At 41.9% G+C, this 23,038-nt stretch overlaps 1 protein-coding gene across 10 annotated transcripts in view; it reads left to right on the forward strand.

Moving 5' to 3' along the window:
- The window catches only part of RARB (retinoic acid receptor beta), an 802,273-nt gene that overhangs the window by 689,246 nt on the left and 89,989 nt on the right, over positions 1-23,038 (forward strand). For all 10 annotated transcript variants that reach the window (XM_069088506.1, XM_069088508.1, XM_069088509.1 and 7 more), the window contains one exon: positions 21,153-21,294. In XM_069088506.1, the coding sequence (XP_068944607.1) occupies positions 21,153-21,294 (142 nt within the window). The remainder of the gene's footprint in view (positions 1-21,152; positions 21,295-23,038) is intronic.

Below are 23,038 nucleotides of genomic sequence, written 5' to 3' on the forward strand. Positions count from 1 at the left end.
CATTTTATAGCGCTTAACATGCAAATAAAAATAAAATCAAAATAATAAAAATGTATAATAATATACATTTAAATACAAAGCAAATGACATAAATAATACAAATACATTTTTTAGTCATTTTTCAGTTGTGTCTAACTATGATTCCATCTTGGCAAAGAAACTGGAGTGTTTTGCCAGTTCTTTCTTCAACTCATTTCCCAGATGAGAAAACTGAGTCACAAAGATAATAAGTGTCTGAGACTAGATTTGAACTCTGGAAGGTGAGTCTTCCTGACTCTAGACTGGGCTATCTATCCACTGTGTCACCTAACTGCCCTCAAGTAAATATAAATACAAATAAATAATAACATAAATAAAATAATAGAAAATAAATACAACTAAAACAATATAATAATCACATATATTTATTCATAAAGTACTTTATAAGAACACATTTAACACAATTTAATTTTAGTTTAATTGTCAAACAGTTGTTTCTATCCCAGTTTTGCATTGTTTCATTCTTCTAAAAGCTGCAATTTTGAAGGAAACCAGCCTTATTATATTGTACTTAACAAAATGAATGATGTTGAGAATCATTGCCATTATGGTACTTTTAACTGTCACATAAAGATTGGTTAGCTTCAAGTTTACACATTTCACATTAAAATATACAAGCAGCCAACAACACACCTCATTTGTATGATGGGACGGTGGCAGATGAGGCCCCTAGAGATTTGCCATAAAACAACTCAAAGTTAACCTTGTTTGCACGCACCATGTTAAATTATTGAGGCCCTTCAGTTCACTGTCAGAACAAATTCACCCTGTTAGTCTCACTTAGGTTGACTTTCTTTTAAACTTTGTCTTCATTGAAAAAAGCAGCTGTACTTGAAAATCGCCATGATTTTGGACATTGTTTTCCATACCTCCTTCCAAAACCAATCCAGTGTTTGTAAAATTAAGCCTTGTGTCACTGGCAGCCTCATCAGCCTGGAGTAAGGGTGTGTATATACCTCATATAAGAGAGCTCTCATATAAAAGCAGCACGGGGAAGGGAGCAGGACCAGAGAACCATAATGGTGATAGCTTACATTTTCATAACTCACTAACTGCAAAGTGTTTTGCAATACTCCCCTTTGATCTCCCTACTTCCTTTTGCCAGCAACCTCTGTCTTTCCATCCCTAATTTAATAGAGCAAAGAGCTACTTAATAGAGGAGATATCACTAAGGCTTTGCTGTAATAAAGATTTGGTTGTGCACAGCTGAGACCAGAATCGCTGCTGTTTGCATTAAAAACATGTCACTGTGTGTTTTCTCAGGCCTCAGGGTTTACTTTGTTTGGTTTCTTATTAATTATCTTGACCCATAGTATGGTTTGTTCTCCTTAAAGGCCCCAGGAAAACTTGTTAAGGAGTTCCTCCTGAGGCTAGGGATCACAGATTTAACCCTGGGAGGAACCTGGGAGGTTATCATGTTCAGCCTCCTTTTCCACTTGATGACATGGAGGTTGGGCAAAGAATCTAGAAATTGCAATGTAGGATCAGACTTTCCAGCCTGGAAATCTCCAGTGAGCAGGGAAGGAAAATTCAAGGCAGCTTCTGGGTGAAATAGAATCTTGGAACAAGGAAATGGAAAACTCTGGAAGATGCAAATCTGTAATGAACTGAAACTCTAGATGGAAGAGAAGGTTTAAACTTCCCTGATTTCTGTGGCTAACTGAGATTCTGATGGGGGGTTAGGACAGTGCCAGCATACATTTGTCTTAGGCTCATTAGGTAGCAGTCTGGAGCTGGAGAAGATCTCAGAGGTCTCTCAAATTTTACAAGATGGGAAACTGAGGCTTGAGAGAAGATCTAAATGATTAGCACCAGGTCACCTACCTGACCTCACCCTCACCTTTTTATAGGATTTTGAGCTGGAAAAGTCCTCAGAACCATATAATCCAACCTTCTTGTTTTACAGAGAAAGAAACTGAGACATATAGAAATAAAGATTACATGGGGGGAATATCCGAGATTTGAATTTAGGTCCTCAAATCCAGTCCCTCCAGGGCTTTCCACAATTATTTCCATCTGAGTGGTTCAAGAGCCTTTGACCCCCCACCCCCACCCCACCCTCAGGGACCTTACATTTTCCAAACCAAAAGGAAAAAGAAATATTAAGTGAGCTTGTTTAATTTTCCATGGTACAATTATTCTAGAACATCTCAGGATTTCGAGAATAGTAATAAACCTTCCTTTTTCTGGGACAACTGTTCTGTAGCCATAAGAAAAGGGAAGTGACCAAGAGACAATAGACTGACAGATGTGACCACATATAAAACTTTGTTGGATTCATGATGCCCACAATATAACTGGTTCTCTTTCTCTGTGTTAGTTAAGGACTAATCTCAAGATTGTACTGTTTAGGGCCTCGTTTAAAATATTTTATCATTAACACGACAGGGATTTGGAGAAAGAAAATGAACCATGATTATAAAATGCTAATTATTGTCCTCAAGTGCACATTGGGCACCCATGAATATTTCCAGCACAATTTGCTTTATTTATTATTTTAGGCAGATTATAAATGTTAATGCAATTGCAGATGGTATGTTAGCAATTTCCAAGGCTATAACATTATTTGGAATTTCTAATAGTTTCTCCTAAAATGCACTGTAGTGATGGATGGATGAAATAAGAAAGGTACTTTTCTTTGAAATTAAAAGCATTAGATGACAGGAGATTGAAAGGAACTTCCAGGCTCAGGCTAGAGGAATTAACTCTTTAAAAAGGGGAGGAAAACATCCCTGGTTTATAGTGGTGATGGTCTTTTTCAAGGAACTGTGGGTAAAAGAAATTGGAGAAAAGTTTTTGTCTTGTTTTGGATCCCTCTACCCCCACCCCCACCCCAAGGCTGTGATTTTTTTTTTCTCTTTCATTTTGTCAGGAACAGAAAGCCAAAGTTGAATCAAAGGGCTTCTCCCTCCCTGTCTGGCTTTTAAAAGTCAGTGATGTTAGTCATCAGAGGATCATTTTTTTAAAAATAAAAATATATTGTTTATTTATAGGCAGCATATAGTATAGTGAGAGGGCTATACCTAAAATCAGTATGACCTAAATTCAAGTCTCCTCTTTGACACTCAGAAGTTGTGTGACCACAGACAACTCGACTTTTCTGACACTCTTCCACAAATCTCTTCAATTAAGTTACAGATGAGTTGCAATCTCTGGTCAATGGCCACCTACAAAAACATAGTTCCTTGACCTATTGATTACTTGGGAAAAAAAAAAATGTTTGCATATTCAAAGCTTGGTTTTGAAAATCTGGAGGTAGAATCATATTGCCAGGTAATGTAATTGACTGTGACTCCACTAGGCCATGGATAAAATGCACACGAAAACATAAAAACTATTTTCTCAGGATACAAGGTAAGTAAATCGGGTTCTCCCAATTTCAGTGGCTTTCCTTGCTTTGTGGGAAGATGTCGAAATTCTGAATTATTTTCCAATCAGCCTAATAGAAGTTATTGCTTCCCACATAGTTCCTATGTTTAAAAACTATTCTTTGCTTTTTCTTTTTCTTTGCTTTCCTTTAGCATTAAAAGACCCCCAGTAAAAATGAGTTGGAGATAGTTGGAGGAAGGGGCAGTGAGGGCTTCCCAAATTAAAAGCGTAAACTAAAAAATGCCCAATGCTATTTGTGTTCACGATTAGGAATCTTGCATGGAAACAGAGTCCCATCAGGAAATATGGCTCTTACACAGACTTGGTTTAGGGAAATGTCATTCTTCACTAAGAAATACTGTGCTTAATTAATTCTTGCTCCTGGGAGGTCAACTTGGGGCACTCATTATTGTCTTAATTGGGGGTATAAATCCTGAGGCCCTGGAGGAAAAAAAAAACACACACACACACAGAGTGGTTAGTGGAGTGTGGTCTTTGGGGTGTGTCAGCCAGGGACAGCCCTATCCTGGCTTGTGACAGTGCCTGCTTTTGATAGGTTATAGGTCCTGGCACAAAGATATTAGGTTTAAAGGGCAACAGGCACAGTAAAAAAAATGTAATAACTTGTCCCCACGTTTTTACATTAAACAGTATGAAACTATCCAATACTTTCTGACTTGAAAAAATGTGTTCTTATAAACTCCTGGTTTTCATATTGAAATTATATCCATTATACATCCCATCTGTAGCCTCCTACCAGGCCCCAAATCATTTCACAGACATTAGCCAAAGGAAGCATGGTGTAATTTTTTTTAAAAAACACAACAAAATACTATGCTTTTCATTTCCATTTTATTTTGAAATTGAAGAAACCAGATGGGAACGGAGGCGGGCTCCTCTGTGTTTGCTTACCTCCAGGAACAGAAGGCAGAATATTCCTGGGGGTTCCTTCCTCTCCCACATTGGCTGGAGGTGATGATGGTCCTGTCTAGATTCCTGGGATGGTTGCTGAAAAGGTCAGGAGTTCATCTAAAGCTCTAACTGTAGAGGGAAGGGGGGAGAGAGGACTCAGAATAGTGTCCTGGATAACACCGCGCGCTGACTGTCCCACGCTGCTTACCACGCACTGCTTTTGATAGCAGGGAAATGAAATTCACAGATTTCACAGATGATGCTCATTCTTTTTAGGTCTCTGTTATAGAACAGGTCTGTTTCACTGGTGATCGTCCCTTTGCCAATGGCCCGTCAAGAAAAAGTTTCTTTTAGCTTTAATGAGAAAACGATTCACGTTAGGAGGCTTGGACATAATGGGATTTAACAGCTTGAAAGGCATGGGATCGTGACTTTAGAGATGGAAGAGACATTAAAGGATGACAAGTCCAACCTCCTTGTTTTGGAATGAGGAAACAGAGGCTGAGAAGGATTAAGTGACTTCTCCAGGCTCAGAAATAAGCAAAAATGGGATTGGAACCCAGGCCCTTAGAGTCCAAGTGCCATGCCTTTTCTTCTGTACCCTCCCAATACCTAGTCCAGCCCCTTCATTTTACAAATGAGGCCTGAGAAGAGAAGTGATTTGTCAGCCATTCAGATCGCAGATTTGGGGCTGTTCAGATCTTAGAGGTTATTTGGCACAACCCCTTCATTTTACAGATGAGGAAATAGAAACCAGGGAAGGCTGAATAATTTGGGCAGAGTCGCACAAGTAATGAGTGGCAGGGCTAGGATTCAAACCCATGTCCTGTCCATATCTCACAGTGCCAAAATTTGAACCCAGATCCTCAGATTCCAAATTACAATCCCTCGAATTTTCCACCACATCTACCACTTTACCTTCTTACTCATCTTGTAGTTGTAGAATCCTTGGGTTTACAATTCTACAGGACCTTAAAGATGATCACATGCAACCCCCTATTTCATAGCTGCGAAAGGGCTAAGGGAGTGACTGATCCAAGGTCACCCAGAAAGTGGGCGGGAGGGTTTTGAGTTTAAGTCCTAATAGGACACATCTGCGTAATACCTTGATCTTTTAGTGACTTTAGACTGCCCTTTGTGCTTTGAGATCGCCATTGGTGATGAAAGTATTCAAGGAGGAAAAAAAGATAGCACTAACTTAAGAATTAATAGGGCCTCATGAGCTATGGTAATTTAAATCTACATCTAATCATGTCTTTAATAGTTTTATTGGTCTAAATATCCTCTTTGGATTTGAAGAAGAAAATAAATACTCCATTATGTTCTAAGCTATAGCAGCTCTGCTCCCCAGACTTATCAATATTTTATCAAGAGAGAAATCCCATCGGATATTGTTGCCTTACTATGCACCTGAGATTTTCCAGGGATTGGGGAGGGGAGAGAAGGGAAATGGCAAGAGAGAAAAAATAAGACAAAGGCAGAAATGGGGAGGGGGAAGGAAAGAGGGAGAAAGAGTAAGAAAGATAGATGGAAAGAATGGGAGATGAAGAACGTGAGTGAGAGAGCAAGGGGGACAGACAAGAAAGACAATTAAACATAGACCAGCAGAGATATGGGTGGAGAGAGAGATAGGCAGATTACCTAGAAAGGGGGGATATGTGTGTGCATGAGTGAATATATTAGTAAGGTTTGTGGGTTAGTGCTTTGAAGGACTTGGTAGACAGAGTAGCTTCCTTTCCATCCCATGGAATATTGAAGTTTTCATGTCTCTGACTAAATAAGTTCAGGCCTCCTCCAGGGAACCTAGGTCCATACCAACCTTGTTCATGTTTAACAGGGTAATAGCCATGTATTGCAAAAGTATGTAGCAATTCATAATTGTTTGGTTTTGGTTGTGTTTTCAAGTTCTGACCACTAACTGGATTCATTCGACTTTAAGTAAGGAGCCCCAGGAATTGTCTCCCTTTGCTCCCCCACTCATGTGGTTTCACATACCACTCTCCACTTTCAATAGAACAGATAAGATATCAGCACAATTAAAAGTGAAAAATAATCTGACTACTTTGCTGTTGGTGGTGAATGCTCACAGAACACACACTGATACAATAGATTCTAAATAATTTATATCCGGCACTTTCGTGGGGTTTTTTTCCCCCCAATCTGTAAATGAGGACACCTAATGCGGCATGGCCCAGTGGATACTCTGTCCTTCAGCCATTAAGATAACAAGATGAGGGGGTGATGATTCAGACCAATGCATTTTTGGAGCACAGAGAGGATAAAAATTAAAAATTAAAAGAGATGTTTCACCAGAATACTTTGCATAAGCAAGCACATCAAAAGCCATTTAGAAAACTGAAATTGCCAATTAATTCCAAAATCTCCCTCTGTGGGGCTACTGAAAATCTCTCCTTTTTCTCAACCAAGTTAAAGCCCCACTTTGGTGGGCTTGCTCTGGTTTTGCATGGAGTGGGTACTAATTCATGGCAAAGAAAAAACATTTAATCTAATATGTTCTTGTAGCTTTCTTCAGCCCTACTCAACTCTCTTTTAGGTGACACAGCAAACAAATAGGAATGAATAAATAATGCAATATGTCTTCCCCATAGACAAATCCGATCTCAAATGACCAGTATGACATGATGCATGCTGGATCACCAGTCATCAAGTTGTCATTGTTGTTTTCCTCATAATCTGTAACTCCCATCACACTCTTGGGAAGTACCCCTCCAAGTCCCCAGGGGGGAAGTACCCCTCCAAGTCCCCAGGGGGGAAGTACCCCTCCAAGTTGGGGGGGGGGGGGTGACACTCTACAGTTGTACAAGACAAAAATAAAAATGGGTAGCTGTCAAAAAGTCAGCATTTTTAATCTAGCTTAGGCATTGTTTGTTCTATTTTTGTAATTCCACACCCAACCCACCCCTCACTCCACACCTGCATGTGCATTCAGTCTGATTATTCATTTGGGAAGCTATGGCTAAAGATATCCATATTCTCAGTCTGTCTTGGGAATGAATATATGTGTTCTAGGGAAAGCAGGCAAGCCATGTCCATGAAAATTTTCAGGCTTGTTTGATCTAGGAAAATGGTTACCAGAATTCAGTAAACAGGCAGTTGCTTAACAAAACCTAATGTACTTTGAAATGCATTCAAAATAAAAACACCCCCATGAATGATCTCCTTTGTTTTCCTGAAGGAAATAAAAAGAAATAAATGAGGAGTCCTGATATTTTACATGCTAAATACCATCCCTTCCAGTTTGGGATAAAGGAAGGCATGGATATCGGAAGGCTATTCCAATGTTGGATTGAGTATCTGATGCTTCAGCCTCTTGAGTATATGATATAGGGAATTTCTCTCTCTTCCTCCTGGGATTTATTAGTTAAATACTAAAATGTCGATGGTTCCTGTGGGTTCATTTTTTAATTCTACTAATTTACTGAAGTAATTAACTATCTGCTATTTTTTTTTCATTATTCTTGAAGGGAGCCATCATACTTTATGTAATTAATTTCTTCTATTTGTTTATTCTTATTCCCTCAATTTCTTTTCTTTTAAAAATTCCTATAGCTAGCATTTCTAGCAATATAGCAAATAATAAAATAGACTATGTACCTTACCTTAACCCCAACCTTAGCAAAAAAGCTTCTAATACTTTTCCATTATACATAATATTAGTTCTTGGTTTGAAATAGATACTTTTGGTAATATTAAGGAAGGATCACTTTGTTCCTGTGTATTTTGGTATTTATTAACATGTGTTAAATTTTGTTGAAAAGCTTTTCTGTCATCAGTTGCTGTAAGCATGTGATTTTGCTTGATTTTAATATGATTTGAGAAGTAGCATCCCATAGTGAATAGGGCACTGACCTTGGAATCAGGAAGACATGATTTCAAGTCCACTCCTGGACATACATCTTGGCTATGTGATCCTGAATGTAAATTCTTGGTGCCTTTGGACAACTTTCTCAGGATGTGCTGCATTGATGTCCCATATACATTGGTAGAAGGAGATTCGTCACTGGAAGTTCCATATACTAATGAAATCACAATTCTAGTTTTCATGTTTTATTATACCTATTATTGCCAGTTAGCAAGCATGTCTTAGGAAGTGGAAGGTATTTCTCCATCAAGGACAGAATTGAAACTAGCTACTAAAGGGAGCAAAATATGATTCCTAGAAAACCAAATCAACAAGCCAAAGTCTGGTAGCTTAGCTCCATATTTTTTTTTTCTCAAAGGCCCATAATTTTGGAAAGTGAAATGAAGAGTTTGAAAAGGAGCCTGGAAAATAAAACTGGGCCTTTAATGTCCATCAGGCCAAAGAGCAAGCTATACTTCCAGTTCTTGGCACTTAGATGGGTCCAGAGTATATCCCAGTGCTGTGTCCCCCCCAAAAGCCATTAGCTTCAGTTGGCATTTTCCCTTGTGGAGAACTTTGTGGTCTGGGCATAGATATAGCACACTCCCTTTATTGATGCTGATTGGCACCTGGCTGTATAACTCGGCATCTGAGAAAGTTGCTCAGATACCTGGGAAGACAATAGGCGTCAGAGATAGGGCTTCATCTCAAGTCTTTCTGACTCTGAGGCCAGCTCTCTGCCCACTGGACTACAGTGCCTATAGAGAGGTGCTTAGGTCAGGCTGAAAAGAAAACAAGCCCATGCTGTTCAAAAAGGTCCTGGGACCATAGATTTAAGACTAGAAGGGGCCTTAGAGATCTCACATCCAACCCTCTCATTTTTATTTCCATTTATTTATTTATTTATTTTTGCTTTTTGGAGGGGAGAAGGTAGGGCAATTGGGGTTAAGTGATTTGTCCAAGGTCACATGGCTAGTTTTGTGTTAAGTGTCTGAGGCTGGATTTGAACTCAGGTCCTCCTGACTCCAGGGCCGGTGCTCTGTTCACTGTGCCACTTAGCTGCCCCTAATCCTCTCATTGTACAGATGAGGAAACTGAGGTTAGGGTTCATGCCCAGGATCACACAGCCAGTAAGTTTCTGGGGCATGAATTGTATTCAGATATTCCTGATTCTAGGACTGATGTTCTATCCACCTAGCTGCCTTTACCTATGGCATCTGGGCCTCAGTTTCCTCACCCATAAAATCAGGCAGTAGGCTAGCAGGCCTCTGAGGTCCTTTCCAATGAAGGCTCTTCCGCGGAGCCTGTGAGGTTCCAGTCTTGGTGCTGCAGGGACATCCATCTACTCTGCTCTTCTATAAAAAAATGAGAAATATGAGACTGAATAAATATCGAAGCCATATTTGGACCTAATTTGGAAGACAGAAGAGCCCTTCAAAACCTCATCTGGTTCATTTTCAAGTCAGTCAGTCCAACAGACAACTCTTTTCAGATGCTGCCAGATTCCAAGGGCCGGGCTGGGGACAGGGATACGCGGATTTTTAAAACTACGTACTTGTTGCTATCAGGACAACACAATGAAAAAGAGAATGAGATTGGGTATCAGGGCACCTGGATTTGAGTCCCAGGTGTGCCCCTTATTACCTGCGTGACCTTGAGCACATCCCTTGACCTCTGTGAGAGAAGGGTGGGTTTCTAAGGCCCCTTCTAGCATCAGTACTAGGATGAAAGGATCTCTGAGGTCCCACCCAGATTTAAATCCTGTATTCTCTAGACTAAGAAGCTTACAGTTGAATAATTAAATTCCATTCAATTCAATAAATATTTATTAAGTGCCTGCTATATACTAAGCCCTGGATAGGGAGATGAAGCTAGGGCATAAATTGCTGTAATAAACTCTGGAAAATGAGGCAGTGGGGCTATGTTCCCCTCCCCAAATCCTTCCAGTCCTCCTTATCTCTGCATGGTTTATCTCTCCCTGACTTCTTCATTCAGTCAACTCCTGGAAGGCAGGAACTGAGTCCCTTTTATTTTTTGTTTCCCCAACATGCAGGAGGCAGATTCCAGGACAGAATATTCACACCTACTAAGCACTGGTTGAATTGAATTCCCTTAGCTTTGGGAAGTCCCAGATATAATGGAAACTTTGCTAGCAAAGACTGGTTCCTTTTTTCTCTCTGTATGCACAATGCATCACACATAGTAGGTGCTTAATCAATGATCTGATTAATTTGTTGGATTGAGTGAGGGTGTGTCATTTCTATCTCAGGCCTCTCATTCTTACACCTTTGGATATTTGGGGGAAAATAGGGAATATAATAGAGCATTGACATTGGATTCTGGGAGATGTGGATTCCAATCTTGCCTCAGACACTAGTTCTGTGACCCTGAATGAGTCATTTGCTCTCTTTCAGTTTCCTTCCTCTGTAAAACAGTGATAATGCCACCTACATCTGTGGATTGCTTAGGGGATCAAATGAGATAATATCTAGGCAGCTAGGTGGATACAGGGTCAGAACACTGGAACTGAATCTGGGTCCAAATGGAGCCTCTGATCTCTACTAGCTGTGTGATCCCAGGTCAGTCAGTTACCTGTGTTTCCCTCAATTTCTTCCTCTGTAAATGGGGATAATCATAGGTTTGTTGTGAGAATAAAATGAGAATATTTGTAAACCTTAAAGCACTGTTTTTCATGCTAACTATTATTGTATCTGTAAAGCATTTAAGATTTTTTCCATCATTTTCCCACTTTTTCAAGGGCATCTGAATTCCAGACATGTTCCTCTGAGGATGGTCGGCCTGTGGGTCAGGGCTAGACCCTGCCCACAGCATCAACCCTCAGATAGGAGGAACATCCTACCCGCCATTCGGGGGCCAGCATGCTTCCATACAAGGAAAAACATGTCAGGGCCTGGATCTGAAGTCATATATTCTCAGCAAAATGCTAGCAAGCTCTTTCCCCTGTCAGAGTGCTTTCTGAGAGTGAGGACAAGCAGAAGGCTCTGTCCAATAAATCCTAACCCCTTCTTGGTAGTGTTCTTGAGGCCTTTGATATAAACTCTTGCTCAGTCTCCTGCCTCCCTCACCCCCACATCCGCCACCATCTCAGCCTTTATCCTGCCTGTACTCAGAACCTTTCTGGTTTAAGTTTCTCTTTTTGCCCTTTTGTTCTAAACCAGTGACTCCCTTGGAATAGACCTTGTAAAGGGTAGCAAGGCTTGGATTCAAGGTCTCCTTTTATTATTCACTAGCCACAATTAAAATCTCAGTTTCCTCTTCTGTAAATCATGGGTTCAGAGTGGACTTTTAAGCTCCTGGCTAAACCCCAAATTCATGATGATATGAGATGTGGGTAGAGAAATTCCTTAGTCTTAGTTGCCTAGTGCAAAGAGATCTTAAAATGACTTTGCCAGGGTCATCCATCCATTATGTTTCAGATGCAAAACTTCAACCTGGGTATCCTTTCCTTAAAGGTTGGCCCTCTATCCACTGTCCAAGGAGGCTTTGCAGTCTGAAATAAGACAGGAAAATTCCATCTAGAAGGGAGAAAAATAACCCTAAAAATTAAATTAACATTTTTAGAAAAAACACTCTATTCTAGGAAAGCTGTTTATTTAATGTCTCCTCTACCCCCCTTTCCTGATTTCAGTCTTTTCTGCGTTGGAAAAAACAGTGCAAATGCTTCCCATTTATTTGTGTCTATTCTGAAAGGCCCATGAAGGATGTGGTAGGAGGGGTTGCCATAGCACTCCTCATCCTCACTGAATATGTTATGAAAAAGGCTCAGTCCTAGCTTTTACCGATTGCCAAATGTTGCCTATCAGCCTGTAAGAATGAAAATCTTTTTAAGTCGTTGTGGGCGTTTTCTCCAGCGCATGCTTCTTGCATTTTTAGAACATCCACTCCTATGTGGGCCACCTCTCCCCCTGCTTACATTTGGGGAGGGTGGTACAGATAAGCTTCAGCAATTGGGGTGCAGATGCATGCAAGCGGTCGGCATGTGCAGCAGCTGGGGTGCTATTTTCAGTTCATTTTTTCAGTATAATAAGAACAAAAAAGGCAGAACTCACTGGCTCCCTGCCCCATTATATTTAAAGAATCCCTGATAATAAATGGGTAGCTATAGGTTTCACCATAGAAGGGCACAAAATAAGTGACCCAAGTAATCTGGAAAACAGATGTCTTGAGTGATCGTCTAAAGGGACTCCTCAAGGCTGGACTTCACCAGTTTCGTGTCCAGTAAGAGAAGGGGATTGGGTAGACTGTGATAGAAGGTAACAAGAGAATGTAAGCTGCTTGAGAACAGGGAGTGTTTGGGTGGGGTTTCTCAGCTTCATCATTGTGCCTGTCCTATAGTAGGTGCTTAATCAATGTTTGGTGAATGAATGAATGAATGAAAGTAGGAAGTAGAGTAGTTCAGATTCAATTGACAAGTCAATGCAAAAATAAGATTTAATATATATGTATGAATTTTTGGAGACTTTCAAAAAAGGAAGAAAGGAGAAAAGGAAAGAAAGAAAAAGAACATAAAAAGGAAAGGAAAGAAAAGAAAAAGAAAGGAAAAAGGAAAGGAAAGAAAGAGAGGAAGAAAGAAAGGATAGAAAAAGAAAGAAAAAGAAAGGAAGAAAAAAGAAAGGAAAGAAACAAAGAAAAAGAAAGGAATAACAAGAAAAAAGAAAAGAACAGAAGAAACAAAAGAAAAAGAATTTCTCTCAAGTGGTGGATTTGTATGCATATTTTAATTTGGCTGTAAGTAGGAGTCGTGTTTCTGTTTCTTTTTTCCTCTTATGGTCCTTTATGTTTTCCCGAAACTTATGATGGCCCAAAAGTGATGGCCCAAAGAACAGTTTCTAATTTATTGGTGTCCTTAACAGACGGAGAGCAGCCCAAAGTGGATCAGTCTGTGTTAGTCACTTACAGACAGCTTTCTTTATTTTAAACAGTAACTCATTTGAAAATAAAATAAAAAAGCATCCCGTCCCACCCAAAGATTAGCCTTTGAAGACAGAACCTGTTTCTCTGATATCATTTCTGATTTGTGTAACCTAGGAACATTTCTTCTTTGTGCTTTTGTTTGTGGTTGGGGTTTTTTTTTTTAATCTAAAAAAAAGTCTATTCTGATGACTAGCTGGTTGCCTTGGCCCGGTGCCCTTAGCGAGCTTGGGCCTTTGACCTCTCCAGGAGATACTGGGAGTTCAAGTTCACTGCTAAAGCCTGCCACCTTTTCATTCAGTGTCCCTGAGGGCTTTTAATTAAATGTGGATTTAAAAGATTGAAAGCCTCGGCCTCTAGGTCTCAGGGCTGGAGTTCAGCTGACAAAATCCAGGGAAAATGCCGTAATTGTACCCTCCCCGAAAGATGGCTAACCCTGGGACCTTTGCCTTTGCAGATTCGTTAATCCCTGCATTGCTGGGCAGCTGCCCCCAAAGCAGATCAATTGTTCTAAACCAACCAATGCCAGGCTCACACAGCTGGTCAGTATTGAGAGCAGAATTTGAACCCAGGCACCTCTTAACTCTTAGTCCAGTCTTGTTAATCCCTGGCTACAGAGGTCTGGAAACAAACTGAATGGGAATCCAGTGACTGATCAACAGCCCTGGGTCTTCAAAATCAAAAGATCACTGCTTTTACAATGACACTGAATAGTTTTTTTTTTTTTAATTTTTAATTAATTTAATTCGGTTCAGCAGGAAATTTAAAAGTCCCCCTTCTGTTTCAGAAACTGTGATGGTCAGTGAAGATACAAAGACAAGAATAAACATGGCCTGTGCCCTCAAGGAGCTGACGTTCTATTAGGGGGAACAGCAAGTGCCAATGCTGAATCTCCTTTGTGCTCCCTGCCCCAACACCTCCTTTTATTGGCAGCTAATAACCCAGAGGGCACCTTACTTCTCCTCCCTTTAGAGTTCTGTGGGCAACCCTGATGCATTGGGAAATTGATTATGAATGCTTATGAGCCCCCATCGGTATGTTCTCTCCTTGGGCATCAATTAGCCAGACAGACTTAATTAGCTATTAGAAAGATATATTTACTTGATGCAGCTAGGGAGTGCTGAGTCTGGAGTCAGAAAGACTCATCTTCCTGAGTTCAAATCTGGCCTCAGACACTTCCTAGCTGTGTGCCCCTGGGCAAGTTGCTTCACCCTGTTTGCCTTAGTTTCCTCATCTGTCCAATGAGCTGGAGAAGGAAATGGCAAATCGCTGTAGTATCTCTGCCAAGAAAACTGGAGAGTAGTACATGACTGAACAACAACAAAAGCAATGGTTCTCTGATCTGAATGTCTGGAGTGCAGGAAAGCCCTAGTACCTGGGGGAGCAGAAATGGCAGAGGTGGGGATGGAAGATGGTGCCTGAATGAGCCCCGCAGAGAGCTGGAGCGAGGAAGGGAAAGGCAGAACTATTGAAGGTTTGGCAAGACTTCAGACCTGGCCAGTAGAGGCCAGGAAGCATGGGCTCGTAGATTTAGAGCAAGAAGGGACCATCTGTGGTAGACCCGTCCACTCTTCCCATTCTGCAGATAACAAAACTGAGACTTGGAAAACGGCAATCTCCTCTCTGGGTCACCCGTCACATACCTCTGTCCTGACCAGAAATAACAGAGCCCAGAGCTTGCACTGTAGGGACAGCTGGGGCGTGTCTGTGTGTCTGTCTGTGTCTTTGTCTGTCCACAGCCCCATTCCCCATCCCTCTTGCTGTTGTTTTCCTCTGCACACGTCCATGCTTTGCTCAGCTCTGAACTGGGTGTTCTCTGCTCTAGACCAGAGCACTCTCCCTACCCAGAGGAAACTCCCTGCTTGTCATCAAAATAGTAGCTGTTTTTCCACTTTTATTGTATTTCAGCAGGGTTAAAAGGTCTTGTCTTTTCTTTTTTTTTAGCTGCCCCCCCCTCCCCAAATCTCCCTATTTATAACTTTCTGATGTTGTCACGCATAGTAATGCACTCACAGGGAGGGTGGTTTTTGTTTGTTTAAGGCAACGTGTTTCCTGGTCTGAAGCCTGTTTCCCAAAGTGGTTGCAATGGGATTATTCCACACTTACCTTCCTCAGGCCTTCGTCTTGACTTTCTGGCTCAGATTCTGGAATCTGGCCCTTCTGACCTGGCCTGAGGTTGCAGTTCATTGTGTCCAAACACTGTGTAGTTGGATGGGGGTGAGCACCCACCTAGGAGACATATAGGATTACGATTTCTGCCCATGCTGTAACTCTTCTGAATAGCATGACTTTGCATCCTGCAGGGTTCTGCTGGTAAATGTTTAACAACCAGCTCTCTGAGGGAGAAAACATGTACCTAACATGCACTTTCAAGTTTAATCTGCATTCATTGTTTTTTTTTCATCTGCATTCATTAGTAACCTTTTCTCCACAACTTTCTTAAGTCTAGACCAGTGGTGTCAAAATCAGATAGAAATGGTGACATCAAATCATATATAAGGGTCGTGGGCCTCTCAGTGACTTAAAAAACCCCACATATGAACATTTTCTATGTTATATTGTAAATTTATTTATTTTCTTAAATATTTCAATTATATTTTAATTAAATTTGGTTCACAGTTCAAAAGTGTTGTGGGTCACATGAGGCCTGCATGTGTAGACTTTTGTTCTAAACAATTAATAAAGCGAGAGATGAAGCTTTGATTTGTAATGGTTGTTTTGTTCAGTGGTTTTTCAGTCGTGTCCAACTCCTCATGGCCCCATTTCGGGTTTTCTTGGCAGAGCTACTCAAGTGGGTTGCCATTTCCTTCTCCAGCTCATTTTACAAAAGAGGAAACTGAAGCAAACTAGGTTAAGTGATTTGCCCGGGGTCACACAATTAATAAGCATCTGAGGCCAGATTTGAACTCAGGAAGATGAGTCTTCCTGACTCCAGGCACCTACTGTGTGCCAAACACTGTGCTAAGAACTGGGGATAAAAAAAGAGGCAAAAAACAGTCCCTGCCTTCAAGGAGCTTACAATCTAATGGGCTACTGTACATTCCACTCTACCCCTAAGAGCAAGGCAGTGTGTTAAAAGCGGAAAGAACACACTCTGGAATCAGATGACCCGGGTTCAGATCTCGCCTGTGTGACTTCGGGTGAGTCTCCTAATCTCCGTGGGCCTCAGTTACCTTTCTCTGTCTTTTCTATGACATTGATACCATAAAGACTTCAGGATAAATATTGCAGGTGCATTTGGGGGACATGTCACTTAGAAGTCAAGTTCTGAGAACTTGGAACAAGGAAAACCCAGGCACGCAGTGAGAATACCTGTTGGACAGTATCTAGGGAGGGCCTGTGAGAAAACCCGAAGGACTGAGACTGTCTAACCAACATTTGCTGAGGATACTACAGTTTGAAAGGCGGAGAAGGGATGCCTCTTGGGTGTCATTTTTTTTTTAAATTTAGGTCATATTTAGATTAGACCTTAGGAAGAGTGCCCCCCCCCACCCACACACACACAGGGAGAATAAGATGGACTGCCTCGAGTGGTAGGGAGTGCCCCATCGCTGTAGGGTGCATTAGAGTTGAGAGGGGCCGCTGAGCATCACCTCTCAGAAGCCCTTTTATTTACTTCCTGCAGCTTTCCAAGGGAACTTGGGGATTTTTAGGCCTGGTAGAGGGAATGATCTTCCTGGAATGACTTTAGGGCAGTCTTGCCTCTAAGTAGGAAGGGGAAGATTGGATGCCATTCCAGTGACTCTGTGACAGAGACCTTTGAAAACCTGCTGATTATCTCCTGCTTATACTGAACCAAGAGCAGTCTAAATATTTGCTCAGGGTGTCTGGGCCTTTCACAAACTCCTTCCTTCTTCAAGCACTTCAGAGAAGCCTAATTTTCCTTCAGTGCTAAGCTAAGGTACCACCTCCTCCAGGCAGCCTTCCTAAACCTCCAGCTGTCAAAGTGCCTTCTAGAATTCTCCCCCTTTGTAAAGCATGTTGTCTGATCCTTTGCTCCCTACTTTATATTTTAGAGTTATCCCTTCCACATCGTGGGGGCTAAGGGTATGGCACCCCACAATCTGAAAAATCTACGTAAAATTTTTAGCTCTCCCTCCATACCAGAGAAGTCTGAATTATTGTGGTATGAAAAGATAAAATGTGTTGATGTTATACAGTACTGTGCATATATTTGATGAGAACTTGGAACTTGGAGAATTAGGAGACTCACCCGAAGTCACACAGGCGAGTTTCTGAGTTTTTAAACATTTTCTGCATTGTCTTCTGGCCTTCGCATCTCATCTACATCTTCTGCAAAACTCCCCCAAAATTCCCATTTAATTTCTTATGCCCACCCCTGACATATCAGTCGAGATATGGAAGGACGAACTCTGTATATGTTATATCTACACATCAAATGTCACCTCCCTGATGCAGAGACTGGTTTTGCTCTGTCTCTGTATCAGTATCTAAGCATAATGAATTGAATTATTTTATGGTTGGAGGGGGCCATCACTTCCCCATTTCACAGATGAGGGAAACTAAGGCTCCGAGAGGTGACTTGCCCAGGGTCAGCCAGCTTTTCAGTGTCTGAAGCAGGATTTGAACTCGGATCACTGTATCTGCTATGATGCCTAGATGATACAGTGAAAATTTCCCTTTGTTGTTCTTCCTTATTTACTACTCCAGTGGGGTGCAGATTTGAGATTTTAGCAATGAAAGGATTTCTCAGTAATATAATTTAGTGACCCCCTTGTAACGGGGGGGTTTTAGAGATGCGCAGATTAGGCTTCAATGACTTCCCCAAAGTCACATGAGCAGGCGGGATTTAAAATCAGGCTCTCCCACCCCTTCCCAGCTGCTTCATGCAACTCTTGGCTTCTTGCCTTCAGAGGCTTGTATAAAGTAATGCTTAGGCAATACTTAATATCTGAAAATTGCCCCCCAAGACAAAGCAAGGTGGCACTACAACGATCATCTCAGCTCTTTAATAAGAATTCCAAGTTGATTCCTGTAACTGTGCATATCATCTTTTATCTTGGCACCCCATTTTCACTATCCTCCATGCCCACCATGCACATAGAGAAGACTCTTGGAGAGACATTGCTGGTCATTTCCTGTGGCCATCACCCAAGAGGACCAAGGTCTCTGTTCAGGTTAGACCTGGCTTTCTCCCAGGTTCTAGTCAATTTCCTTTCCTCATGGTACTCGATTAATCATGTGGCTAGAATCATGAGAAAAACATCTTATTCCCCCCATGAGGAGGTTTTAAGATGCCATCCATAAATAGGTAGGGTTGGGCACAGTCACTCATTGTACTTTTGTGACTCAGCTTCACACGAGAGCCAGGGTGAGTGCAGCAGAAAGAACACAGCCCTCAGATCTTGAGACCCTTGGCTCTGCTTACCCCTTTGCTGCTAGCTACCTATGTGATCTTAGCTAAAATGACTTCCCTTTTCTGGACCTTAGTTGATTCATCTGGAAAATGGGGGTCACTGATACTGGCCCTTTCTGTCTTTGTGTTGTTTGTTTGGGATGTGACTCAGAAAAGTTGTCATAGCAGACAGATCTTTGACAGCTCCGTCAGTTGCTCTGCAGATGGTTTTGGTTTGTTTTTTGTTTTTTTTTTTCATCTCTAGCCAGGCTAGAACAAACTACCCTCTCTGCAGCCCCCAGACTCCAGTGTGGCTGTTCGAGTCTCCTCTGGATGTAATTCAATTCAGTGAGCATTCGTTAAAATTATGCTATGTGCCAGACTCTGTGTTTTGTGCTGGAGATATGAGAAAAATGAAACCACCCCCACCTTCATATACCATGCCTCAATAGCAAGCAGTCTCTTGTCCCTAAGCCCATTGGCTCTGCAGAGGCAATCCCCCTACCCTAAGCCCTTTCTAAACTGACCCTCTCTGGTCCACTTCCATCCTGCCACTGCCTCCGAAGTCCCCCTGACTTGGGTCAAATTATCACTTACCTCTACTACTCTGTTCTTAGCAGTCCTTCCCAAACCTTCCCATTTCTGGCCATCCCCTCTCTCCCTCCAATCACCATTTCACAGATACCATGAATCTGCAAGAATTTCCAACCCCCCTCCCTTCCGATGGGGTCATTGTTTTTGTCTACCAGGAAACAGATTTCCAATATAATAGGTTATAGGGACAAGAGGTATTTCTTCCTGTTTGTGCCATGTAAACTTAGCCCTGTTGATTTGGAGGCATTGATATTTACACAACTCAGTATAAAATACTCCCCAGTAGAGATTGAGTCAGCAAGAATTGTGACAAGCTAGAAATCATTTACTAAAACTGAAATCACACCAGAAAGCTATTTTGGAAAACTTAGAAAACCTGTGCATCTCTTTGGTGTGTCCTTGGTCCAATGCCACTTTGCCTGACTGAAGTCCTTCTCTACCAATGGCAGTATCCAGAGCCGGAACTAGGACAGGGCAACTATAGTTTTGCCCCAGGGTGCAGACCATTGGAAAGTGCTGACCAATCTTGTAGTTTCTCAGCAGGTAAGCGTGGGTTCCAGTTGACGTAAATAATTAGTTAAAATGAGAAACTTTCAGAAGGCCTACTTCCTCATAAGACCATAGATTGTTGATCTATGCCTGCCCTCAGGGAGCTCCCAGTCTAACGAGGAAGATAACACACAACCAAGACATTTTAAGATAAATTAGAGATAATTAGCCAGAGGGAAGGCACTGGCATTGATATATCTTACGTGTACATAATTATTTGCATGTTTTTTGTTTTTGTTTTTCCGTTCTTTGTATCTTGAGCTCTTAGCATAGTACCTGGTGCAGTCAGCATTTTGTAAATGTTTGTTGACTCTCTGAAGGAGGGTCTTAGATACTGTCTGCCCAAAGATGCTGAGAGGGACTCTAAGCCAGAGGGGACCTCAGAGAGTATATTGTTAATTTATAACACACCTTGACCTTCAGGACATATCTCTCTGATCTCAATTCCCCCATCATCTTCCCTTCTCCCCCTCACTAAAATACATTCTATAGAGCAGATATATTCATGAGATCTATTCAAATGTAGTTAAATGGAGTCCCAGTTCTCCAAAGCAAAAATATTTGTTTTTTAAACATGCCAGGAGGAAAGAGCCTTCTCCCTTATGTGAACAGATAGGAGAATGAGACGAGGCTATTATTGGGTGCCATGGACACATACCTGGACAGGTGTGTGTAAACCAATCCTCTGCGGAGATCGCTATCCTGAGGAACTCTGATCTAAGGCTTGTAGCTCTAGGGTTTCAGAGGACCTCTGAGGCCATCTTGTTTAACTGCCTCATTTACAGATAAGGAACTGTCTGAGGTTAAGTGACCTGCCCAAAGTTACAAAAGTCAGGAACATCAGAGGTGGCATTTAAACCCAGGCTTCTTGACTCCAGAATCAATGCTCCAGGCATCATTCTGCCTGTTATGGACAATCTTCTGAAAATTATGCATCTTTTTTTTGGAGGGTCAGGGAATTATCTAGACTTGTAACTTTTGTGTAGGGGGGAACCCTAGGTATAGAAACTCTCTTCATCAATGCCTACTGGCAGCACACCTACAATTCACAGCCTTAGAAAGTTCCCTGAAACATTGAGAAGTTAAGAGACGACAGCAAATGGTCACATCACAGGCGTGTGTTCAGAGGCAAGACTTGAACCCAGATCTTTCTGACTTCAAGGCCACCCCTCTGTCCATTAATGGTGCATGCTGCCTCTCAGTGAATCCTTTTAGAAAACAGGAAACAATCATACACCCATCCTTACTCCTCCCCAATTTTTCTCTTTGGGAAATTCAGATTTTCCTCCATTTGCCTTGTTGAAGGTGGAACGCACTTGTGAAAATGTCCTGGCAGACCAGGGAAGCCTATGATGAAGAGATTTTGGTTTGAGGGAACCCTTGTCAATCTACTCAATGTAATGGAACCTCAGTTTGCGTTGCTCTATTTCCTTACCGTAGGAGAACAATCAGGGGGCTGGTGAGATGTTGGGTTCGCTGCCTGGATACCACCCCATTGGCTTAATTCTCTTCTCTCTCTCTCTCTGCTTGTGATTGCAGGGCTTTTTCCGCAGAAGTATTCAGAAGAACATGATTTACACTTGCCACCGAGATAAGAACTGTGTGATTAACAAAGTCACCAGGAACCGTTGCCAGTACTGCCGCCTCCAGAAGTGCTTTGAAGTGGGGATGTCCAAAGAATGTAAGTCAAGTCACCAGGAGCATTTTTCTCCCTTGTTTAGCTTATCTGTGGCTGTGCTCTGCTGCGCTTCTCGATACATGCCCCCGTAGAGCTGCTGGCATGAAATATTCCAACACGAGGGTAATGAGGTGCCACCTAGAGTTAGGTGTCAACAGAGGTGACATTAAGGTACAGCAATTGTTGGAATTTTTCTGATGAGAATAATTACTTTTAGTGTGAGATGAAGTTGGGAAGGAAGAAAGGCAGAATCTAGTCCCAGATCTGCCTCTGACTCATTGTGTCAATTCAGGCAAGTCTTTTAACCTCTTCTGTACCAAGGAGCAACCACTATGACCAGTGTCTCATCCTCTCTCAACTGTCAAGGCCATGAGCATATGGGTGTCACTCATCTATCAGTCCTCTAAACTATTATTTTCCCAGATTTTATTTGCCATTCCCCTATCTTATATTGTCTAGTCCATAAGTACAGCTATTGGCTCAGCCCCCATCGGGCTGCTGTCCTGACTTATTTGACCTTCCCCTCAGGGGCCTTCATTTATTACGTTTACTCGAAGCTGTAATTTTCAATATGCACTTTAATTAGATTTAGTAAAGGCATAGTAAAAATAGAGACTTGATTTTTATAATATAGCCTGAACATTTTATTTAACCCCAGGTTGAAAGTCCCCAGGCTAGAGATACAAATACGTATCTGAATGGGTATCTGTTGTTTCTAGCCACAACCCCATCAGAAAAGGTCTGGATCCTAGAACCAACTGTAAGAATCCATATCTGACGGACATTACCATCTTGACTTCCAGCTGGATTCTAGGACAGGGAAGGCACAGTCTGAAGTTATAATAGGTGTAGCAGTTCAATGGCCAAGGCCTCTCGTTCTCACTGGGCTCTCTCTATGGTCATTTCTTTCTCCACTGGTGAGTGCTCTAACTCTTGAAGTGATTAGTGGGCCATTGACCTACATTGTACTTCTTTGTCTTCCCTCTGTTGGGATAGGTGGTACTTAGAGATTTCTAAAGCTAGGTGACCTGGAGCCCAGGGACAGGAACACTAATGCAAAGGTGGATATGGGGAATGTGGTGTTGCATTCAAGGAACAGGAAGGGTCTTAGGAGAGGTCCAAAGAAAGGGTGAGGGGGCTTCTGATGAAGGGTGGGAGGGAGCCATTGGCTGATCATCTACAGAAAAGAAGGGGATCTACAGTCTAACGTGGCTGGTCCAGAAGGAGGAAGGCCATACAAAGACAGTAGGTTGGACTTCTGCCTCCTAAACTTCTACTTCTGGCTGGATTGAGTGATCAGGGGGCAGCTCCCCTGGCAGGGGAGAGATCTTTTTTGAAGGAGAGATCTCTCTTAGCCACAGTTGAGTCCAGGGATAATTCTCCAATGTCCAACTCTGTTGCCGTTGTCCAAAGCTTGGTCCCATCTGCCTCTCCTCTGAAGCCCTACCTGCTCTGATGCCCCAGTGTGGTGTAGTTGTGACCCTGGGTTACTAAAGGCTCTGCCAGTTCTGGCAGTTCCAAAATAAGGCTCTTTTGCCCTCACAGCTGGACACTCATAGTCCAAACCCCCATCTCATCCCCTTTTCTTTGGCAAAGAACTCAAATTCACTACAATAGTGGAAAAGTTCAGAGAGAATGGCTTCCTATGGTACCTGCTGACTACTGGAATCATCAGATGGGATCTAAGACCAATGGGAGGTTAGGGGAGAGCAAAGAGGAAGGTAGACCCCAGTAGGTCTGAATAAAC

This window comes from Petaurus breviceps, unplaced genomic scaffold, assembly GCF_028583685.1.
Source record: "Petaurus breviceps papuanus isolate PSGF00001 unplaced genomic scaffold, PetGlider_PUasm1.0 185, whole genome shotgun sequence".
NCBI classification, from domain to species: domain Eukaryota; kingdom Metazoa; phylum Chordata; class Mammalia; order Diprotodontia; family Petauridae; genus Petaurus; species Petaurus breviceps.